At 37.6% G+C, this 24,075-nt stretch overlaps 2 protein-coding genes across 5 annotated transcripts; both read left to right on the top strand.

Annotated features, from left to right (window-relative positions):
• The first annotated feature begins 237 nt into the window (after positions 1–237).
• On the top strand, positions 238–15,069 carry LOC147481747 (zinc/iron-chelating domain protein). Its single transcript, XM_086579024.1, is given in 5 exon segments — positions 238–243; positions 1,932–2,077; positions 2,079–2,302; positions 2,384–2,573; positions 14,696–15,069. Coding segments are annotated over 4 exon segments (558 nt in total). The 3' UTR covers positions 2,566–2,573; positions 14,696–15,069.
• LOC147481746 (uncharacterized) lies at positions 14,706–22,726 on the top strand. Of its 4 annotated transcripts, XM_086581124.1 has the most exons (5): positions 17,365–17,615; positions 17,913–18,024; positions 18,129–20,794; positions 20,898–21,028; positions 21,113–22,726. In XM_086581124.1, the coding sequence occupies exons 2-5, from the start codon at positions 18,001–18,003 to the stop codon at positions 22,234–22,236; spliced, it is 3,945 nt and encodes a 1,314-aa protein (XP_086437250.1). In that variant the 5' UTR covers positions 17,365–17,615; positions 17,913–18,000; the 3' UTR covers positions 22,237–22,726. The 4 variants fall into 4 exon arrangements, with proteins under 4 accessions (XP_086437249.1, XP_086437250.1, XP_086437247.1 ...); XM_086581123.1 differs by lacking the exon at positions 17,365–17,615 and adding an exon at positions 14,706–14,786 and having other exon boundaries at positions 20,898–22,726; XM_086581121.1 differs by having other exon boundaries at positions 20,898–22,726.
• Positions 22,727–24,075: the final 1,349 nt, after the last annotated feature.

The following is a 24,075-nucleotide window of genomic DNA, read 5'->3' as shown; positions in this document are numbered from 1 at the left end:
CTATACCTCCCCATATACATTCTCCTATACCACCATGTCATCATCATATATGCACTTATAACTATAAGTAGAAATGTCACTAACCTACGCTGACGTTCGGTAATCATTCTACAATATCTCAAAAAGAAAAAGAAAAAATAATGAAGTATACAAATTCATGTACTCAATTAACGAAACAAACAAATTGATACAAACATACATGCATGAACAATGTAGAAGAAATATTATAGGGGACGAATGCAGGTAACAGTAATCTCCTGAATCATAAAGGAGAACTAACGAGGTTATTACTCATAAAACAAATTGAACCAATTCTGAGTCTCAAATGTCATTCCACTAGAACAAATTATTCTTTTTCCGTGCAAGTGTGCAACACGAAATTTACCAATCTGTGACTGTATGGTACTGAAGGTGCAGATAAGTGCGCTAGTAAAAACATATAAGCACACATGTATGGTGAACTAAAGAAGAATCATTGTCTTGAATCTTGATTGCATAAAATTGAGCGTTGGCTATGAAAATGGTGAGAATCATTGTAAAGATCACAACTAGCATAGGTAATGGGTCAGGAGTCATAGGAATAGCAGTGATACGACTAGGAATCAGAGAAAGTTGCCACACTGAAAAACACGTGAGTTGAGGAAGTACATGAGTTACATCATTTGCACTCTCAAGTTATTGGTTGTACATCATTCAATACGAGAAGGCAGGTTTAACAAAAGACTGCAGTCTGTAATTTTTATCAATTTGCTTGTGTGCAAGGAATTTTCCTTCTACGTTCATCATTGAATTGTAGTAATTTTTCTCTATAGGTGAGAGATTTTCTTGTTATCCACAAATCGTCGAGGCGAGATTTTGTGCTGCTAGAGGGGCTAACTCAAATTTCTACACACACACTCCCTTTTGTCTACATGTCTTTTTCCTCCCTCAAGTTGCAAATCCGCTGCGAATTTGGTGGCGAGTGCTCCCACCAGTCAGCAGTTAAAAAATGAAATTAATGATGGTATGGTGTTGCTTAAAAGTTAAAACTCACTTTTTCTCTTTTCCCGAATACTTTTACTCTCAGGTCATTATGTTCCCCAGCTTGCTGAACTTATCCATGACAGGAACAAAGCGGCTCTAGTTCGTGAAAAAGGAGTCTGCTCTCTCAGACCAAAGTGCAAAATGACTAAACGAAATGACTCGACTCCATATACATTGAAGAAATGACTAAACGAAGTCCAAAAATCACTGATAAAAAAAAAATCAAAAATCAAACAAGAACAAAAAACAACACCCACTAATCAATTAATAGTGAAAAAAGAGATTGAGAGAAGAGAGAAGAGAGAGAAGAGATGAGAGATGAGAGATGAGAGCGAGAGAGTATACCTGAAAAGAGAGCGAGTTGATGAGAGGCGGCAGTGAGAAAGAGAGAAGAGAGATCGAGTGGGAAAGTTGTTTCTATTGGTAGTGAAAAAGAGAGATCGAGAGAGAGTTGTTTCTATTTTCCTACCATAGTGGGAAAATATCGGGTGACTAATTCAACTTTAGGAGGAGGTGTTTTCTATTTTCCCACTTATAGTGGGATAATTTGATTTGCTGGCTAATTCTAAATAGTGTTTGCCAGGGCTCTTAAATACACCCAAACACTAGCAAATGATACTTCTAGTGGGAAAATACAATTAGCCAGCCTCATTTGCCAGTTAACAAACACACCCTAAGTCATTTCTAACAACTTCTGCGGTTCTGCCCTTCTACTACATAACATTAACCAAAAAAATTCCCCTTCAAACAAATTAAATTACTTCCTATTTTCTTCTTGACCTCTCTCAAGTCTCAACTTTCTCAAGTTCAATTTCTATGGGCTTCAAATTTTCTTTAAAACAAGCTGGGCCGGGTTTCACAATATCCATTAGTTTAACCCAAAACAAAGAAACAAAAACGTAAGATAGAGCAAGAAAAAAACACGAGCACCAAAAAAAAAAAAAAAAAAACGAGCACCTCTCTCCACTCCTCAAAATGTCTCAAGCAATTTCTATCACCACAATACATGCAGCAGCAAAGCCACCAAAGTCAAAGTCAAAAGCAAAAAACCCACCCAGCACCATTGGCTTCGGAAATATAAAGAGAAAAGAAGACCCACCTTGGAAATGTGTGCAAAACTGCGGTGCATGTTGCAAGCTAGTTAAATCTCCTTCTTTCGCTACACCCGAAGAAATATTCGAGAACCCATCCGACATTGAGCTATATAAAACCATGGTTGGACCAGATGGCTGGTGCATACACTTAAATAAGTCCACACGTACTTGCTCCATTTATAATGGTACGTACAACATGCCCATCCTCATTTTTTATTGCATACTAATTTTTTTGTTATTTATTACTGTTTTGTTTATATTTATAGAACGTCCATATTTTTGTCGTGTGGAGCCTAGTGTGTTTGAGACATTGTATGGAATTGATAAGAAAAAGTTTAACAAGGAAGCATGCAGCTGTTGTAGAGATTCTATAAAAGCGGTTTATGGTGCCCGTTCGCAGGAGCTGGAGAATTTTAATCGGAATTTAAAGTGCTCCTCGGCTAGTTAGACCATATGGTGAGTAACTTAATTTAGTACATATTTTATCTTCTGTGCATTTAGCCTATGGATTGTGGCCTTATGGGAATCATTTGTTTATGTGTTGTTGTTTTATGAGAGTATTGATGATATTTTCATTTCGGTGGGTTTTATCTTGTGACAATTGTTAGATATTTATTTATATTAAATATCTTTAACGTTTATTTATATTGAGTTAACTCATATTTATATTTTATAACTTATTTTCGGTTTTAAGTTTATCACATTAAGTGTAGCTAATCAATTTTGCAACTCCTATTGATTTTTATGTGGTTTACTTATAGAGAATTGATTATATTATCTTTAAAAAGTGTTTTCTTCTCATTATGAGAATAGAGCTTAGAGAAACTCTTCTTTGTAATATCTTTCTATGTGGTATAATTTTTGAGTTGAGGACAATCCATTTCTTGAGTTTGTCAGAGCTCTAGTAGTTGCAATGTTGCCTTACTTGAGTTGGATCCTTTGAATCCTAGGGGGTGGACGTTTACTGAAAACCCTGCAACATCACTTGCCCAAGTGTGGGGACGTAATTCACCTTTGGACAATTTTTAGCATGTGCCTCAGTTACTTTGGCTTTCGATAAGTTTTTCTTTTCAATTTATTATTTTATCTTGTGATGTGATTTATGGTTTTATTTCAGTATAATTGTTATATATTTCTCTTACTAACAAATTCCGCTTCTAACAACTAGTAGATTATAGTTTCTTAAAATTTTCCGAGCAATATGTTTTTAAGTGCTTTTGCTTTAATTTTTAATTACAAAAGATAGTGTAATGGTACCATATTTCTCAAATATAGTGAATATATTGACTTGGGGGAAATTTTATCCATCTATTTGGTGATGCCTTGTATATACTTCGTAGGAGTCACTCGATTGATTGATGAGATGTTTCCTCCATATCGAGAACTAAATACTTTCTCCTTGTAATTCTTGCCATAGGGGAACTGGGGTAGCTATGGTGTGGAGCTTGGGGATGTATTCTTAGTTTCATCTCTTGGTCTTTAATAGTTGGTACAATGTTAGGGCTGGCGACAAGATTCTCCCTTGGGTTGATACCTGATAGATGATGGGATAGTTGGACCTTTGCCACGGCTTCACCTTTTATTGTTTGGTTTATCTGGTTTCCAATGAAAAGCTATCTTGGTTTGCATGGTCAGATCTGAAGATGACATAATTTGGATTTTGGAGATGTGTAGAGCTTTGAACGATTGGGAAATCTATGTCTAGCTTCTCTTATAATTAGATGTCTTACCTCCTGTTTTACAACAACGTGATAAGAGAAGGTGGTGCCCACTTTAGTCTTTTTTACTTGTGTAATCTTTCTTGAATGCCCACTTTAGTCTCTTGTTCCATTTGGGTACTTTGATTAGGAAAGTCAAAGTATCTTATTTCCTCTTTTTGGGGTGTGTGTGGTGTGCTGCTTTGGAGCGTAGTTTTATCGCACATAATCTTGGGAAGTAGAGGAATCTCGTGTTTAATTATTGTCAGCTGTGGCATGAAGCATTTGGTCGACTTTCCACTTGGTATGTTCTAGTCGCCATGGTGAGTTCACTTAAGAGTTGGGTGTCTTTTCACTTCTGTAGGTAATCGACTAAGGAGCTTCATACCTTTTGCGATATTGTTGGGTGCATGAGATTCATAAGCCAACAACATTTCTTTTCAAGCAAGTTGTTGGATAAGTAGAGTCGACAGATCTACTTAATCTGTGACCATGTGGAAGATACAAAAGAGAAATATTTCTGTCCTTGGGCTCTGGTGTTCCTTTTTCCCACCTACTCCTCTTCCTTTTACCGCTGTTTCCAGATCTGCTGATCCTTCAGAGTTCTTTAGCTTGTAAGTTGTAACCATACACTTGATCGATTCTTTGCCTCTCTGGGCAAAGAAGAATATGGCCATCCTCTCTTTCTTGGAGTTCTCTTTTTGATTGAAGTAAATTCAACTGCATTCTACAATCTCTCTCATTATTCTTCTGTTCTATAAAAGATGCAGTTGCTGAAGTTCCATTTGATATTGTCAAGACGGATAGAGGAGAAGGATTTCTTTTATGCTAAGTGTTTTTCTTACTGTTGTAGTCTTTTTTGGATTCCCAATTTAGTTTCTTGTTCTAAGTTATAGACTATTATCTGGGAAGTTGTGTAACGGTCTTCAAAGTTCCCCCTTCCCTGCTTACCTCAATGCAATCCATAATTTCGTGGGCGATGAGCTCATATGCCATCTTCATGTCTTTTCGGGTAAGTTTAGAATTCTATAGCTTTTAGTAACACTGTGGAACGAGAGTTTACCAGTCTGGACAAAGAAAATATATAGCAATCCTCACTTTCCTGGAGTTCTCTTCAATCGAAGTAAATCCAATTGCATTCCACAATCTCTCTCATTATTTAAGGATGAAGTTGTTGAAGTTCCATATGATATTATTAAGCCAGGTACAGGAGAATGGAGAGATTATCTGATCAGATCATTCATAGCAAAGAGGTCACTGCAACCTCCGATTAAAGAGGTTTTGCAGAAGCAGCGGTGAAGAAAAGGCTTTTATGAAATAGTAATGAGCAGAATCTTATGAAGAAGAGGATATGCAGATGATTTTGGAAGCGCTTCCTCATTTTTTACAGGTAGAGTCTTTGTCGTTCAGCCACAGACAGAGGAAGATTAGAAACAAACAAGGATGTTAGAAACCATACCCATTTCGAGGAAGGAGAGTGTCCCTAAGCAACTCTGGAGAGAGGCCGCGATTAGCATCTTGGCTAGCTTAACTGGTAAACCTATTTGCATACGATGACACAACAACTAAGATTCCGATAATAGACTAATTAGTTTCTTCTAGTTTTGTGTGGAAGTGAGTTGCAATGCTAATTCACTTCAGTTTTGGAAGATGATCTATTCAATGGTAACAATGATAATCTACCTTCAGTTTTGGAAGATGATCTATTCAATGGTAACATGGCTGAAATTGGAGTTGAATACCCTTGAAATTCATGCTCTTCCTCACCTTGCAGTAGAGTTTGTCATGCAACTGCTAGATGCCTGCTTCTCGGCCTGCAAGACAGAATGGGCTCCTAAGGTCCCAAGTTACTGAAGAGTTAAGGCATTTGAGAACCTAAGGAGCAAAATCTGGGTAAAAGGCTCAGCTATGGATTGTCAATTACGCCTGAGGAGGATAAAAAACGTTGTTTGAGAAATGAGTTAGGGGATCCCATATCAGGAAGCCATGAAAAATTTCAAGAGGTACAACATCAGCAAGAAGCTAACAAAGCAGCTCAAAACGATCTTCACACTAATTTCCATAGAAGATAATAAGGTTTATATCTTCTCCCCCCGTGTCTATTGCCTTTCAATTACTAGCAGACACTGCTGATAGTGTAACAGGATGGAATCTGAGGAGGTAGTAGATAGTGAATTCTTCAAGGATGATGAAAACCTTGGTAGTAAAGATGAGTCGATGTTTGAAAACATCGAACTGGACTCGAGTATCTCAAAATCCAAGTTGATTGTTGAGATTAGTGCTTATGAAAGTCAGAAAACTGTAGCTTTTGAAAATCTTTGTCCTTCTACAAAAGGAAGACAAGACAACTAGAACTTGGTCAAAATATAGCCAAGAGACCATCAATTCTTAAAAAGTTGAGAGATTACGAAAAACGAAAACACCATATCTACTGGTTTAAATAACAGCATGCCAACTAGGTTTGGTTGTCCTTGCAGAACTCAGATCGGATGAAATCAGACGCAAATTGAAAATACTTTGGGAGGCAGCCGCATTTAGAATAGTCTACCTTGGTATTACAATTACGAACATCTATTCTCGTATCTAAATTCCACCAAGGAACTTGTTCCCCGCCCAAAACCACAATATACATGGATTTCATATCCACCACATCCACTGGCGGTGTTGATATAATATCTATGTGCAGGCATTCTCAGGTCGAATCCATAACAACACAATTACTTTTTAGTATCCAGACCTTTATGTATTGGCCTGCTCTAAGTATTACTATTTTTAGAATACACCAGGAAACTTTTTCCCTCACACCCAACCACTTCCAATTTTTTAAATCTTCTAGGTACAACGTGAAATGCCACTTAGATAATGTCTACGTCCATGCACTAGAGAGTGGAACCCCCCATTTTGCCCACAATCTTGGTTCCAAATTATTGGTCACATTATCGTCGAGAAACTCAACATCATTAGTCTTTCATCAAGCAAATGTCCTAGAATCAAACCACTCAACATGGTGCCAGGTTATGAAATCATGACCATCTTTCCATTTCCTAGCACCATCTCACAAATGTGCTAATTTTAACTCCATTTGGTTGCATCCTTCCAACTGCCAATGCCATGTTTCCTTTAGAAAATGATCTTATTTTTTGATATTAATAATGCATCAACTGTCATGTTGGAGGCCTTCAAATGTAAAAATGATCAAATCTTGAAATACTTGTAGTACCAAGCATGATACTATGGTGGACATGGCTCCAATTTTGGCGTGGCCTTCTATTGAATTAAGAATGAAGTACAAATCGAATGAAAATGGAATGGGTGGCGAGTGTGGAACTTTGGAAACAAAAGTCCTACTCCTAAATGTTTCAACGATTCACCCGAGTTCTAGTTTCTGGGGCATGGGGCTCTTTGGACTTCGGGTTGTAAGTTAGTCTTTCCACCCTCTACAAACCCTTTTGCATTTGTATATGATCAATTATAATGAAACTTAGAGAAACATTGTGGTAAGTTGTGCCTTACTCAAGTTCTAGAAAATATTGTATCGTTGTCTTTGGTTATGTGTTGATCTTCCATTTTTCATTTTTGAACTCTCTTTTGGGATTGGTGTTGTAAACTCAATGAAGAAGTATTTCTTTTACATTTGTTCCTAAAAATATAGCTAAAAAGATTGTCACACTCTGAATTTCGACAGAATTCGGGAAAACAATATTTGTTTCCGACTCTTCGATTTTCGAGGTGTGATGCACTTTCAACTCCCAAAAACCCATAAACAGTTTAAATACGCAGATAATTAAAAACCAATAAATATTTTCAAATAAACAAAAGTCCTCTTCATTACAAAAATTCACAAATTTGATTAAGTTACAAATCTCCTTTCAACCCTCTTTAATTATAATTACAATTGAAAATACAAAACAACATTTGTCTCAACTAAAATCTATTACACCTTAAGGGAAAACAAAACATATCCTGAATGCGACGCTAATGCAAACCACAAGCAGCAACCAACTATTTTCAACACTAATCCTGTCAAGACTTATCAACTATGTTCATTTAATGAACACACCCTATAAGTAAACATGCAAATCGGGTCAGCATTATAAACAATACTGGTGTGAGTAGCCCTAAAGTACAACATATACTTATACATATATATATACACAATCTATAAGGCAGTTAGTTCCTCCACCGAGGCGCCTTGACTTCCAACAGCTAATACAACATTCTTAATTACAATAATTAAAGGTAGTGTAGTTCCTCCATCGAGGGCTTTAGCTTCCAACTCAATAATAATAAGGCATTTAGTTCCTCCCGAGGCTTTTAACTTCAAACCGCATACTAGATCAATCAGTATCTAATAATAGAATAACCAAACTAAAACTTACTTTATACTTACACTGGTGTAAGCCAAATCACAGAGTGGGTCACACTGCGATATATAATCAATTCAACCCACCCTTACGCAAAACCTTTGTGAATGCAACATAAATTACAATAAAACAAGCATATCATATACCTAATTCCAATCATCTCATTGAACCAAATTTCACAACCACCATCAATCATTTATTATAGATGTAACGTACACTTTGATATATCATTACAATTATTGTTTAAAGTTTCTTTAAGTGTCTAGAATCACGCCGTCTCTATGTCTTACCTAGTTTCCCGGCTACCACAATCGCTTTCCCGCCGAACATGTACATCCACATGCCTCCCTCACATAATGAACCACTCGTGCGTAGCTATCCTAAAGCGGGATATCGCGATACCAAGTAACCCCTCACACTAAAGTCATTATGTGATCGCCACTATTCGGCATAAAAATATCGCGTCTTGTTCTAATTTTGCGAACAAAATAATCAAGCCACTATTCGCCACGCCGAAGGGTCATTCAGATTCACCAAACGCCGGGGCAATCAATCAAATTACGCCGAAAGGCCATTTAGATTCACTGAAACGCCAGGAGGGTCAATCATATCACATACGCCCATCACAAGGGCCAAATCACATGAGTTGTGGTAACTAGGTCTAGGATTTTCGTTACATAATTTATTCAGGTGTCATACATTAGTATCTCATAACCATTTCACTCTATCCCGTGCCAAATAAATTATTGCACTAAGCCACTATATTTGGAAAATCTCAATAATAATTCTTGTTCTATCTCATGCGATTATACTTAATTTAATCAGATGAAGCTCAACGTTTCGTTATAATAAAATCCACATTATCACGTGCCAATACTATTCATTGCACGATATTCAAGCATCTCTATATCAAATCTTAAAACTTATTATTTCACGTGCCAATCATATCTTGTACTACACCATATGGAATATCTCAAGCCTTCATAAATACTACAATTCATTTAAGTAGCAACTCATAATAGTAATCAATCATGTAACGTATTCATTCAATATATTTATGTGAACTCAATTCCCCATCAAAGGCACGTATTATTTCCATTTGTGCACAATATAAATAGTAAATAAATAATAAAATTATATGTCCATTCTACCAATGTCAAAATGAAATGACTTTAAAAAGAAAGAACAACTCAAGTCCAAATATCATGCATAATTATTCGAGTCCAAATCACAAGTTAAATCAAACTAATCAACCGTCAAAAGCCCAAAACTAAAGTCCATGAATCTAAGTCCGTATGTAGTTTAATACTCATAAAAACGTATATATCTAAGTCTTATAAGAATTCCCCTCTTGTTACGTGCCAATATTTATATGTTTTACACACTACTCACGTCAATCTTAATTAGATAATGACAAACAAATTTATACAAGTTTCCATAGCATTTTAGCATTTGATTTGTCCATACACTTTACAACATAAAACGTAGCACAATTAAACAGTCAAAAGTCCACAATCAAAGCCCAAAAGTCCAAATATTTAAAGACTCCATTTGGATCTATATTAAGTTATATGGACCGGCCCCAAAACAAACTTGAAACTGGCCCAAAGAAAGCTAATTGATTTCGGCCCAAGCCAACTAAAAAATGAAACTTAAACTGGCCCAAAACTTTAATTGGTTCGGCCCAAAGAAATAAAAGAAATTGGCCCAAAGACTAAACTGAAACTGGCCCAAAACTTAATTTGAAACTGGCCCAAAACAAAACAAAAAGAGCTGGGCCAAAGAAACAAACTAAGATTTCGGCCCAACAACTAAACAATCTAAGGCCCAAGCCCCAAGCCCAACCACACCAACAGTATCGTCTCCCCCATCTCATCAGCACTTCTACTCCACCTCCAGCTCGAATTCCGGCCACCAACTCTCCTCCTTCCTCCTTTTCAATCCAGCGGTTTTGACCCTCGTGAAAAACCCCAACTTCCGATACCCACAAAACTCAATTCCTCTCACCCTCACCAGCGCCAGCAGCTCCCCTACGCCACCAGCCACCACCGGATCAACCACTACTCACTTCCTCATACCCCCGGTTTGACTCCCTGCGAAAACCCCTAATACTTTAATAAATCAAAAACCTCAATTCCTTGATCAACAACCCTTCCTCAAAATTGTATCGACATCTCGTCCGCCATTAATAGTTATTCAAAGCTTTCAACAGCCCCATAAACCAACGACTCGATCCCCCTTCCCCAACCACAATTCAATCAACAACAATCCAACAAAACAACAACAAAAATAAGTTAAAGAAAACAGTACGATTCCTGAGCTCACGCCACTATTAACGACCTACGGAGTTCAAGCAGTCCAACAGTTCCAACGAATCCTACTTCCAAAGTTTTAGTAATTAAGAAAAATAATACCTAACGTTTAACGAGTTAACCATTTAACAGATGAGAGGAAAACAACATAGAAAAACAGTACAAAAAATGAACAGAAGAAAAACAGATCAAAAACATATATAGCTTCTTTTTTTTTTCTTCCCGTAGCTTCGATGAAAACTAAAAAAAATTATAACTACTCACATTAATTAAAAGCTCCACGAATCCCTCCCAATTCGAATCGTTGCGCTCCACTCTCTAGCAATCGAGTTTCCTTATCTCCGCCTCCATTTTATCTTATTTTTTTCTAAAAACCCTATTCTCTGGAAAAAAATATGAATATATACCTGGGTTTTGAAATCTAATCCCAACACAGAAATCAGGCCCACATATCCCAAATCCAATCCAACAAATTTTAAATAAAAATAATAATTAATTAATAAATAAATAAATACAAATTACAAATACGGGCGTTACAAAGATGCTTCCCCTTGTTATAATATTATAGCTAATAAAACACGTTCACATAGTTGAGGAGGCAATCCTTAACCATTTCAACATTCAAAACTCTTGTTTCTTTGATGGTTTGTGATCCAGAGATGGCAACCTCACTTAAAATATGTGAGGGTCCATCAATAACTAGTACCTTTGTATTGAAATACATGATACTTAAGCAAAATGATGTAATTAAGTATCGTGTATTTCAATGCAAAGGTATTGGTTACTGATGGACCCTCACATATTTTAAGTGAGAATACCCTCTTTGGATCATAACCCCATTAAAAAGACAATAAAAGAATTTTGAATGTTGAAATGGTTAAGGGGCTCCTCGTTAACGTGTGAACAAGTTGTCTTTTAGAGTTACCTAACTATTCTGATGAGAGAATGCGTCTTTTCGGCACAGATATAAAAGAAAGTGTTCTTCATTGAGCGAGTTTCATTATACCATTTCCAAAAATAAGTTCAAGATAGAGAAATGCAGGATCATAATATTATACATATTATACCCAAAGAGAGCGATAAAATATTTGTGCCTGAACTTGACTAAGGTGCAACTTACCATATTCTTTGTCGAGTTTGGTTAAAATTGATCTTGTACTTTGGTCAGAATTGATCATGTACTAGTGCAGATGGGTTTGGAGATAGTGGGAAGAACTAAGTTACCACCCGAAGTTCAGAGAGTCTCGTGCTTTAAAAACTAGAACCCTTTGCAAGTGCATAATTGAACCATTTAAGCATTTGATAGAGTTTAAGATTTTTGTTTCCAAAGTTCCACAATCGCCACCCAATTCAATAAATGAACGAGCCAAAGTTGAAGCAATTCCCCCAAGGTATCATGCTTTTTAGTACGACTCAATAATGATGCAAATGAGTGAAGTTCAATATATGAGAGTAAGAGAGAAATTCTTATTAAGAGTAGTAAGATAATGGGAGGAGGTTTACCTTTATATAAATGAGATAACCTCCTCCAAGATATAAAATTCCAATAGGACACGTATGTAACCTCCTTACGTTAGGTAACGTAACATATTCTCTTCATAGATAGTGATAGACTTCATGGTGGTTTTAATGATTTTTTTTTGCACAGATTTTTCCCACAGGGTTTTTTCTGGCAAGGAAGCAAAATATACTTAGAAATGGTGGACATCCAAGGAGGAGTGTTATAATCTAAGGGTCGGCCCATGTAGCTACCCACCATGTGGTTTATCACTATCTATAAAGAAAATATGTTACCTTACTTAATGTAAGGAGATTACATACGTTTCCTATTGTAACTATATATCTTGGAGGAGGTCCATTATCTCACTGCTCATAATATATAGATGAGGTAACATCTTCCAAGATATAAAGTTACAATAGAAAACATATGTAATCTCCTTACATTAGGTAACATAACATATTCTCTTCGTACATAGTGATAGATCTCATGGTGGGCAACCACATTAGGCCGACCTATAAATTATAACACTCTCCTTTGGATGTCCACCTTTTCTAAGTATATTGCCTCATTAAAACCTTGCCAGAAAAACCTTGTGGGAAAAATCTGTGTGAAGGAAAAATAGTACTATTTTTAAGTACAACCCATTACACCCGCAACAAATGAATCAAAGATATGCCAGAAGCGTGGCAGATCATTAGGTGCAAAAGATACAACTCTCCGAAAGAGGAAAAATCGAGGATAAATAGAATTGGCTCCTGAAGTAGTTGGTGCTCCTGAAGAGACCACACCCGTACAACGGACTTTAAAAGTAGCTACTAGACCTATGACTTGTACACAAACAACCCCAAAAGAGGTGCAGGTACCTGTGAATGAAGAGATTTCAATCAACTATGTCTGTACAAGAAAAAAGTGGGATCATGAGAAAACTGACGTAAACGATACATTTAGCGTTGTAGTTTTTGCCATTATAAATGACAAAGAGGATCCTAATCCACTAACTCTTGAAGAGTGTAGAAGAAGCTATGATTGATTGGCCAAAATGGAAAGAAGTAATCCATGCAGAGCTAGATTCATTAGCAAAACGCGAAGTATTTGGACTAGTAGTCTTAAAGTTAAAGCCAGAAGTCGTTAAACCAGAAGTCATAAATGGGTTTTGTGTGGAAAACGTAATGAAAAAGGTGAAATTGTTAGATACAAAGCAAGGCTTGTTGCACAGGGATTCTTGTAGAAACCAAGCATAGGCGTGGATGAGACTTACTAACTTGTTATGGACACAACTTTGTTTCGCTTCTTAATTAGTATGGCAACCTCAAAAGGGCTTGATATGCGTCTTATGATGTCGTTACAACATATTTGTATGGTAACTTAAATACAAATATTTATATGAAGGATTCAAAGTACCTGAAGCACATCCCGGTAACATGTATTCCATAAACTTACATCGATCCATATATGGGTTAAAACAATCTTGATGAATGTGGTTTGAACGTCCACCCTCCTGCAAAAGGATGTGTTAATGATCCCATATGTCCATGTGTGTTTATTAGAAAATCTGAAAAGGGATTTGCAATAATTGCAGTATATGTTGAACGACTTGAATCTCATTGGAACTCTAGAAGAGTTAGCAAGAACTGCTGAATTCTTAAAGAAAGAATTTCAGATGAAGGATCTTGGAAAAACCAAATTTTGTCTCAGTCTGCAGATCGAACATCTCAACGATGGAATCTTCCGTCATCAATCAACTAACGTACACTAAGAAAATTTTAAAGAGATTCAGCATGGATAAAGCTCACCCATTGAGTTCCCCATGGTTGTCAGGTCACTTGATGTTAAAACTGATATTTTCCAGCCAAAAGAAGATGGTGAACAACTTTTGGGTCCTGAATTACCATATGCTGGTGCAATTGGTGCTTTAACTTATTTGGCAAGTTGTACACGTCCAGATATTGCATTCTCAGTGAACTTACTAGCGAGATACAGTTCCGCACCAACTCTAAGGCATTGGACTGGCATCAAACACATCTTCTGTTACCTACGCGGAACCATTGACCTAGGATTGTTTTATTCAAAGGAATTAACTAGTAGGTCACAATTGATGGGATATGCAGATCAGTGGATGCTGGATACCTTTCTGATCCTCATAAGGCACGTTCACAAACTGGGTATATTTTTACTTGTGGAGGCACTGCAATTTCTTGGAAATCAGTGAGAAACAGACATTGGTTGCTTGACTCTATGAGCTCCATAATCAGAAGGTAAAAACTTTTTGTAAAGATTTTTTTGGGAAAATATCCGTCAAAGTCAATGATTTTCAAGAAAAAAAGTGTATCCATTGGCTATTTCTCTATTTTGACTACCTAAATGAAGCATATAATGGGAAAGGCTTAAGGCTCCGTATTTCTCGATTTGTTTAAAAAATCTCTGTCTCAATTCTTGCTACTATGCTTTAAAGAGGTTGCTTGGCAACAAGGTCTTGGTAAATGAATACTTTTTGGATGCCAAGATGGTCGGATGGTATGAAATTTGTACAGGAATATGAGTAGTGAGTGTTATCTTTCCAAATGCCAAAGCCGGCCAGTAGTAGACCTTGTTGTTCTGTACGTTATTGATGTGCTTAATGCTACTATGATTGTCAGAAGATTACCCAAAATGATGGTGTTGTATGCGAATGCCATGTGTCTCATTTTTCATCTGATCATTGCAGGTATTCATGTTGAGGAGAAAGTGTGAGGATCACTTTTGGTCATGCAGCTACCGTAGTCCCTGACATGCGTGAGAATGCTGAAACCAACCAGGTAATCACATTTCCCAGAAAGGCACCCTTCAAGAATAGGTATTAACTATTAAGGCTTTTGTAGAGGTTACTTAGAACTTTGGCATTTCTTCTCATGGTTCATATTGTACTTCACAAAATTCAGCGTGCTTGGGTAACTACTTTTATCAATCTATAGCTTGTACAGGAAGTTGGCTCCATAGATCAGTACATGCCATGCAAACTTTTCAATTTTCTTTTGTTACAATACTGATGACTAGTCATTTTTTGGGCGACTCAATATATGTTACTGGAAGCTCTGAATCTCTCGACGTGATAAGCTTACTATTCCTTGTAAAGTTCGGTATATTGCAAAGTTAAGTTATTTTATGGACTTATTATGAAACTGGCTCGCAATCTGTGGCTTTTTACTTCTCAGACACTGCCCACTTCAGTTTCTAGTGTAGCCTTAGTAAGAGGTTTGTAGTTCATAGCATCCAGGAACATCCTTTAGTAAGACAGGTTTAGATGTTGGATCATGGCTCTGAGCTCATGCGCATCATAAATCATGCTACCTTTACTTTTATGCTAGGCTCAACTTTTTAATGGGTGTCAAATCATGAAAGTGGCAGGTAGTTGTCCTTCCTGAGTGGTACCATGGTTACCTCTTCCTTCATAGATATGTCATTGATTAGTGGTTGTTGTTGTGCTTGAGCTTTGTTCATATAAGGAATGCTGAGTTTAATAGGTTTTTTCTTGGGTTCAGTAAGTTGTCTGGATATGTGTGCGCTTAGTTTGGAAGTACGCTGGAGTAAATTTTTGATAAATAGCTATTTGGGTTACCTTCAACTTTTGCATCTCTCCATGGAGGTTAGAGAGCAACTATGTCTTCCCTTATATATATAAAATAGGAGAAACATACATGGTAGCTAAAGTCAACTGTAGATATTTGATAGAACTTCCTGTATTCATATATATTCTTAGGCCATCATAGCCTCCAAAAGTCCATAGACGCTTACTGGGTGATTACATTCAAGGGGAATTAGATAGTTTTTGTGCAGTTAGCTTTCTTATCTATTTTAAAGTGGCAACACTTGTGGCGAGTCCATCCAAGCTGAACGCCAAAACTTTCTTGTTTGATACTAACATAATTTTCTTTTCCACTCAGTTAGCCTTTTATTAAACTCTCACGATACGTGGGAGGTTTAACGGTAGAAAAATTGAACTTCTGATCGTAAGAACGAGTTAGCAGTTAATTAAAGACAGATTTCATATATCAACCATTCTTTTCACTAGTTTTCTTGTAACCTCGTTATTTGGTAAGGCTGGTTGAAGTAATGTGGAATGAAGAAGCATTTGCTTTACACAGATAAAAAAATTGAATATTAAGATTTCTGTGCTCAAATATATTAGTCATCAATTAGATTAGGTAAGTTTCAATTTAGTATCTTTACAGAAAAAGAAAACAATTGATTCTCATGGTATATGACAGCGTTCAGATTGACTATGATTTCGTGGAACTTAGAGCAGTCAGTGGTTTTGTAGCCCTATATGGACCCTTCCACAGGTACCTTGGTTCTATTCAGCTTTCTCAGATAGTGATCATATGTTATGACCACTGTGAATTGAAGCTTTGTTTTATTTAGTGACTATTCTAGCAAAGATACAGAGTTGGAGCACAACATTCACTGTTATGTTCGAATTTTGATAAACTCAACCATCTACTGTATTTTATTCTGAGAGTAAGTCTGCAGCCTTGTTTGCTTCCTTTAAGTATATGGCGATCTGCCAAAAATGATGCCGCACTCTGTATAAATTTGGTAGTGGACTTTTTGAAGTGAATCTTTAACTAAAACAGTGTATGAGTACAAGACTCGATAGTACCATAACCCTTACCAAAAACGATGCAACTTTGCTATCATTGCACAAACTATTAGAAGTCTAAATTTGCATTGTGTTTGGTAAGATTTTGCGGTGGGAACAGAAGCCAACTGCACTCGTATCCTCTTTAAGATAGTTCCCCTGGAAACAGTTACATATCTGCAAGGAAGAGAAGCACAGGCATGTAAGTTCCAGCCAGTTCCGCACGGCGACTCTTTGTTCTATGCACGTTCAAAGCCCTCTCTAGTGGCCCACAGTTGTTGCATTTTCAGTTTTAACTTTTATTAAGCTTGAGCTCAAGCTCGTATGCTAAAACGTGCATCCCAAGATTGACTCAAGCTTTTTGTGTACCAATGGAGTTGAGCTCGAGCCTGAGCACTAATAATACTCGGCTCCAAGTTCACCACCCCTACGTGTGGCTAAGATATAATCATGTCACATCACGCGTGGTGTTGTGGAAATCAAATCAAGTAGTAGTTTGTGAGTGGGCCAGCTAAAAAGACTTTAAGCTAGTGGTGGGGTCCATTGGTTGCCAACTTGGCCATTCCGTCCGTTTTCGTTTCTAGAACTCGACAGCAAAAAAAAAAAAAAATTATAGACACGTGTCGGCTAATTCGAGCAAACTACTAAATAAAAAGACAATATCGACACGTGTAGATGGGGGTAAAAAGTCAATGTCAATGAAAACCGCGTCATGGAAATAATAAATAACAAGGAAAGAATCAGAATTGGAACATAATAAAAAGAAAACCCTACAACTAGAGTAAAGGAACAAAGCAACGAATCAAAAACTCAAGCTTTAAAAGTAGTGCACTCCATCATTTATTATTATTATTATTATTAATAGTTTTTTTTTTTGCCTTATTGTTAGTATATATATATATACTTTTTAAGAGGAAGGGAAGAAGAAAATATTTTTTTGTAACATGGTTCTTCCATTTCATTACACGGTTGTGTTGGATTCATCATCAAAATTGTCATTATAATTAAGGTGAATTTTTTTTTTTTTTTTTAAGATTGTTTGGATTGATTTTACTTGTTTTTGTTATGTGAATGACACTCTTTTATGATTTTTTTTGTGTGTGATTTTAAGTCAACTGTTATGTATATCAGATCTGATTAATTTTTTTTTAATCCTATCAATCAGATCCATATGATGTAATAAATTTTGTGTTTGCCATGGTGAATTGTCTTTTTTATGTGCCATGGCAGGATCCAATTCGTTTGACATGATTGCTTATCCAGACAACATGATGTTTCATTTGATTATTTGATTTTATGGAAGCAGGTGGTCTTCATTTGAACTGTGAAAGAGTGAGTGATTAAAGTAGCAATACCACTTATTTTAGTGGAATCGATCAATATTTACTGAAGACATGCCGATATCTGGACCAAAAGAGGTTTTTTATTATTATTATTATTATTATTATTATTGTTTAAATTATGGGAAGTAAGCACTTGGTTTATACGATCTACTCGTCTCATATGTTGGTTTTATTGGCAGATTGGGGCTAATACCCTTACTAGCCGGTCTAGTGATTTTACTATGGGAGTGCCCATTAAAAAGAGGAAGTTCCCAGTTATGCGGTCGCCATCACCTACTCCGGTAACAGACCCCGTTTCACCACTGAAACATGTGTCCAACGTCAAGCAGGAGCCATCATATTTAATTGAAGATATTCTTGCTAGTGCTTCTAGAGTCTCGGGTAATATACCGAGTTCTTTGCAAGAGGACACTAGAGAACACTCTTCTGAACGAAATGATGAATTGGTAGGAAAGGGTGATCCTTGTGGATGTGGTATTCAGGAGGCAAACATTGAAATAGCACCGCGATCTGAGGCTGAACTGTACTGCAAAAGTACACATGTGACTGCATGTGATATGGTTGGTACTGAGTTGCAGTTGGCACCAAAGAGTAGTCTTAAACCGAAAGTTGAAGAGGATATGGGAATTGAAATTGAAAGAAATGTTACAAAGATTGATGAGCGTAATCTTTTGACAAAATCAGTTGAGATACCGCAGGTTGAACGTTCGTTTCCAGATTTGACTGAAAAACTTATTGGAGGGATATTTGAGGAAGAAAAATTGGATCCCTGTTTGTGGAATCTAGCGTTGACTGAAATGCAAAGTAGTTCCTCTAGTAACCAAGGTACTGATTCAAATATTGTCTGCCCTCGTCAACAACAGACTAACAGAACTAATTGGGACTTGAATACTATGATGGACACATGGGAGGGATCTATGAATCATTCAGATATAGTTAATGAAGTAGGTTTAGATAGAAAGAATTATAGGGACCGTGCAACACACTCTAACAAGATTGTTTGTAGCGAATCAAAGGCATCTCCTATAGCTTCTGGACAAAATAGAGTTGAGCAGATCAAGGGCATCTCCAAGTTGTCTAGCTTGTCTGCATCTCCGGACCTACAACCTAAAACTGATGTTCTCCTGCACTTGTCTCTTAGTACATCTTCTGGTCTCCATTCAGACTTCGGTGCAGAATCTTCTCATAGATCATTGAAGGTAGATTTGAGAAGTGGTCTATCGCATAAACTGAAGTCCAAGAATATGGTTCCACCTTCCTCCAGTTTGAATTTGGCTGGTTCTAGGACTGTGAAATCCGAGCCCTGTGAGGAGAGTGCGAAACTAGACTCTCATGTAGTAAAAGAAACCCCTTTGAAATTAATGAAGGCTAGGACAGTAAAGTCTGAGCCATGTGGTGTGGGGTATTTCCTAGATCCCCACCAATCCGACATTATCAATAACTTGAAAACGGTAAATAATGGAGATGTGAAATTGGAACCAGTTTGTGGGAAGAAACTTGAGTCTCTCAGATTGGCTGAAGAAAAATCGAGGCGATTAGAAGTTTACCGTTGTAACAAGGAGAGGCTTCTAAGCAGTAGTGAGGTATTGCGTGTTCTAGATGGTCCTAATTGTAAGATGGCAGATCCTGTAACACTGCTTCCTCCGTCTTGTACAACTTCGTTAGGGTTGTCAGCTAGTGCAGAGGCATCAAGCAATTCCGAGATCCCTAATAGTACTAATGTAACGCCTTCTGCTGTGGAAGTTGTTCAGGAAGAAAATCGTATAGTTAGTGCAGTTGCATTAGATTTGGTTTCTGATTTGGTGCATACTGGTGCCCTGGAATCTGCGGCAGCTGACGATATTTCTGGTATCCCAAGTGTAGACTGTCATGATGTTACTGGTCTTAAGTCCTCGATAACTTTATCTGGAGATAAGCTTCGTTTTGATGTGCATGGGAACAGTGATGTAACTGGAAGTGAGGATGAAAAGCTTAACATATTTGATGACATGCAAGATGATTGTTCTTCTGATATGGATGATGATTCGGATAGTAATAATCGTGCTTTTGGTATTCATAAATTTGGTATCTTAATGAATAAAAGTCATGGTTGTGAGGATGATGAATATGAAGATGGTGAGGTCCGAGAACCATTGCTGTATACTGCAGCTGAAGATGTTGTAGGTCCTGATGGAGGAATAGAACCTGCTAATTGTGGAGTATCAAACAATATGGAATATAACGATTCTGTTGCTGCTGCTGGCAATGGCGTTGATTGGTCTGATGTTGAAAACAGAGTCGTTAGTGTCGAAGATCCTCACAAGGCAAAGAGTTCTCATTACAGTGGACTTAATATTGTTCAACATAGTAATAACCATGATCAATGTCAAAGTGAAGTTACGTGTTTGCAAGATACGTTGGCCGTTGAACTGCCAACGACTGGAATTAGAAAAAATAAACTTGTTATGGCTGCTCAAAGAGTGCCTATAGACCACGCGGGAATGGAAGATGGCATTAAAGGTTCTGGGAAGGTATTGTTGCCTGCTGGAGCTATTAGTGCAAGCCCAGGAACTTCTGCTGGAGATGATCAGGGCAGCAGAATAAGTCAACAAGAGAATGTCAAAGGTATTAACGTAGAGGAAACAAACTCTCCAGTTGAGTCCAAATCAGAACCCGTTGTAAATGGAACTGAAGCAACTAAAGATGTCAACAGTAGAGGTAACCAAAGTAGGATCATTAATCTGGATCGAGCTTTGAGTGGTCTATCACCAGGTAGAATGAGAAGGATTTTACCGTCACGGATTGGGAGGGAGAAATATAATGATTGTCTACGTAGTGGAGATGCATTGCATCCTCGTGGACACAGGTAATATTCTTTATTTACATGCCACTTGTTGTCATTGTTGAGTTTGTGTGTTTTTTTTTTTTTTTTTGTGCACATTAATTTTTTTATGATGTTGCTATTTTAGGGATGAAGACTCTATAGATGGCAGGCACAACTTTGAAAGACAAAGGAACCAAGATCAACCTGTTGGAAACACCGGAGCAGATTATATGGATGGAAGGGGGAGGTCAGAGAAGCGATTTGACTCTACAAATGGTGATTGGGACTCTCACTATAACTTTACTACAAAGAATTTTAATTGTCCGACCACTTATAGAGTATCTGGAACTAAAAATGCAGCTGCAGTTATGGTTGCACGGGAGGGTAATGGTACAGTTGTAGGTGCTAGTAGAAAGTCACTGATCCATGAAATGCAAGATTTTCGTGATCCACCCTCTAGGAGGCGATCACCTGGAGGTAGAGGAGGGCCTGCATCACATGGTGTCCAAATTATTCGCAGGTCCGCAAGAGACATCAGCCCAGATAGATGTATTGGTAGAGCTGATTCTAATATGATTGGTTTGAGGACGGAAAAGAAGTTCATGAGGGGCTTACCAGATGAAATGATGGATGATGTCTATTCACGTACCCAAGCACAGTATCAGCAATTTGATGATCATTTTGTTCGGAGAGAGAGAAGTTTTTCACCTATCCAGAGAAAAAGGAATTTGCATATTCCTCGAATCCGGTCAAGATCTCCATCCAGAACACGTTCTCCTGGCCCTTGGTCTTCACCTAGAAGATCTCCAGATGGTTTTGGACGTCCAGAGCTTATTCGTCGCAGATCTCCACCATTTTACAGGGTGAAGAGGATCAGATCTCCTCATCAACGTTCTTGTTTTGCAGAAGATATAACTGGTAGAAGGCATGGATCCCCTCCTTGTATTTCTCGGATATCCAATGGAATGAGAGAAATGGGTGCTTCAAGAGAGCATGATAATCCAAGGTCCTTCATATCTACTAGAAGTCCTTCTGGAAGAGTTTTGCCAAGAGGCACCAGGAGGTTTAATATCATTGATCCTCGGGAGAGGATAGAGAATGATGAATATTTTGCTGGACATATGCATTCTGACAGATTTCATGAGATTAGGGATGATGGAGCTGCTGAAGGAAGAAGAATGTCTGGTGACAGACGCCGGTCTTATAGGCCTCATTATGATTCTGCTGACGTTGAAAAGTTCCATTTTCATTTTGAAGGAGGTCCTAGACCGTACAGATTTTCTCCAGAAGCTGATCAAGAGTTTCATGAAAGAGGCAACTTCAGGGAAAGAGAATTTGAGAGGCGGGTGAAAAGTCGATCTGGAAATGGTTCTAGGAGGACCAGAAGTATTGAGGAAAATGAAGAAAACTATAGACATGGTGAGCAGGGATGGCTTCCTGCTGCTTTCGAGGATGTATCTTCAGCAAAGAGGCGGAGATTTTAACTTTTTGATGATTAACCTAATGACATAAGGGATGGCGTGACTGGGGTTTGTATACATAGTTGAGAAGCAATTGTAATCCATGTTGAGAATATCCAGTCGAAGATGAGGAGCAATGAAGAGCAAACTAAAAGTTGGCACAGTAGGCTTGAGTTGCATGAATGAAGCATTTTTCTTCTGATTGTTGTATTCAAGTGGAACAAGAACTGGGTTGTGATTGATTACTTGCCAACCTGCACTCATGTTGTTGTTTGATCTATTCAGGCATTTGAAACTTATATCATAAATGACCATGGATACTTTCCATTACTAACAACTGGTGATGAAGGTTGTGTCAACCTACCGAGCAGAAAAAAGAAAAGGATGTGTCAACTTTGTGGGTATAGGCTAATTGTTCTTTATGGCAACAGTTGCTGTCAACTGTCTTGTACAGTCCATAATGTACACCCCCCCCCATTCCGTGATTATTTTTACCTTTTAACAATTTATCTCACCTGCTTTTAGTGTTGTGATCTTCTTTGCAGCATCTAGCCGAATTTTAACAGTGTCCAAAGACACCTATGTTGAGGTTTTGTTTTGGTAGAAGTTAATTTATGGATTCTAATGGCAACAAAACAGGTTTGAAATTCATCTGCTGAGATGATAGGGTTGAAGAAAGTCCTTGCAGGATGTGCTCTAGTATTACCTGGTCAAACGATTATGTGAATCCAACTTTTTGATTTTCACCAGATAAACTACCGTAAATGGACCTATATACCATATTTCGAGCTGTATGAAAGTATTGGTCTGCTGGTTAAGTGAGATAACCCCTGTTGTGTAAGAGCTGCAGGATTGGAAAAAACAAAATGTACAACCAACCAACTGCAGATAGAGAAGATGTATGCATTAATATGATACCTCTGTTATGTTATTGTCAAGCAATGAGCATGGAATTAGAGAAGTAACCAATTTCTCCCTAGGTTCATTGCTGGTAAGCTAATTGCATTTGTCACGCAGTTCTTCTGTGTTATGGCCTCTGCGGATATCTACGTGTTTCTGTTTGTGCAAGTTTATTGGTACCACTTGGTTTTTGGAGGTGTTTGGGAGATTATCACTATGATTAATCCCGACAAGGTAAATTTTTGACTGCCGGAGCTTACTTCTATTCTTGTAACTGCTGAACATTGACTTCATTTAAAGATAGAGAATGAGTGGAGGGTAGCGTTACAATAGCTGTGTAGCAATCCCAGATAAGTTTAAGGTAAGCTGACAGTTAGTTTTGGAAGAGGTACCGGTGTCTGTCATGAAGAAGTTGGCTCACTGGGTTTCTCTTCTTCCTATATTCAATGTTCTGTACTTCGGATCTGAAACCCCTCCCATAAGGCGGCAGATTTTTGCTGTTAATTTGAATGAGGACGGTGGATCAGGTAGCAAATCATTTGGTTAGCAGCTTGTAGATTGATTTACCAAGGACTTGAGGGTCTATAAAGACCATGACCAAGCATGCAGGATAATGATCGTTCTGTCTGTTTTGTTGCGGAAGATAATAGACTTTTTTGTAGGATAATGATCGACTGGATAGTGAGTGTACTGGAAAATCTCCTTGCTACACAACTTCTTCTTGTCATTCATATTTAGATGATATGCCTACCCTTTTCCTTCATCTCATGAAGCTGCAGAAAGTCTGCAAAGAATTCTAGTTAAATGCAAACATTTGGTTGGAGGACTGGAATAGGGTCGTACCATGCAAACTTCCTCGAGGTTGCAGTAATCTGGGACTAAGTAGATATATGGATGAATCCCTTATCTGGACCTGATAAAAGGTATTTAGTAATGCTGATTTTTTTTTTGAAACGTTTCCCT

This window comes from Coptis chinensis, chromosome 8, assembly GCF_015680905.1.
Source record: "Coptis chinensis isolate HL-2020 chromosome 8, ASM1568090v1, whole genome shotgun sequence".
NCBI lineage: Eukaryota > Viridiplantae > Streptophyta > Magnoliopsida > Ranunculales > Ranunculaceae > Coptis > Coptis chinensis.
The sequence above is the reverse complement of the archived record's forward strand: the minus strand, read 5'-3'. Positions and strand labels throughout refer to the sequence as shown.

Bases quoted from the DNA above. Each gene is read 5' to 3' on its own strand.
- LOC147481746 (XM_086581123.1), top strand. From the start codon at position 18,001: ATGCCGATATCTGGACCAAAAGAG. The intron at 18,025-18,128 runs GTTTTTTATTAT...TTTTATTGGCAG, and splicing joins CGATATCTGGACCAAAAGAG to ATTGGGGCTAATACCCTTAC. The intron at 20,795-20,897 runs GTAATATTCTTT...TTGCTATTTTAG, and splicing joins TTGCATCCTCGTGGACACAG to GGATGAAGACTCTATAGATG.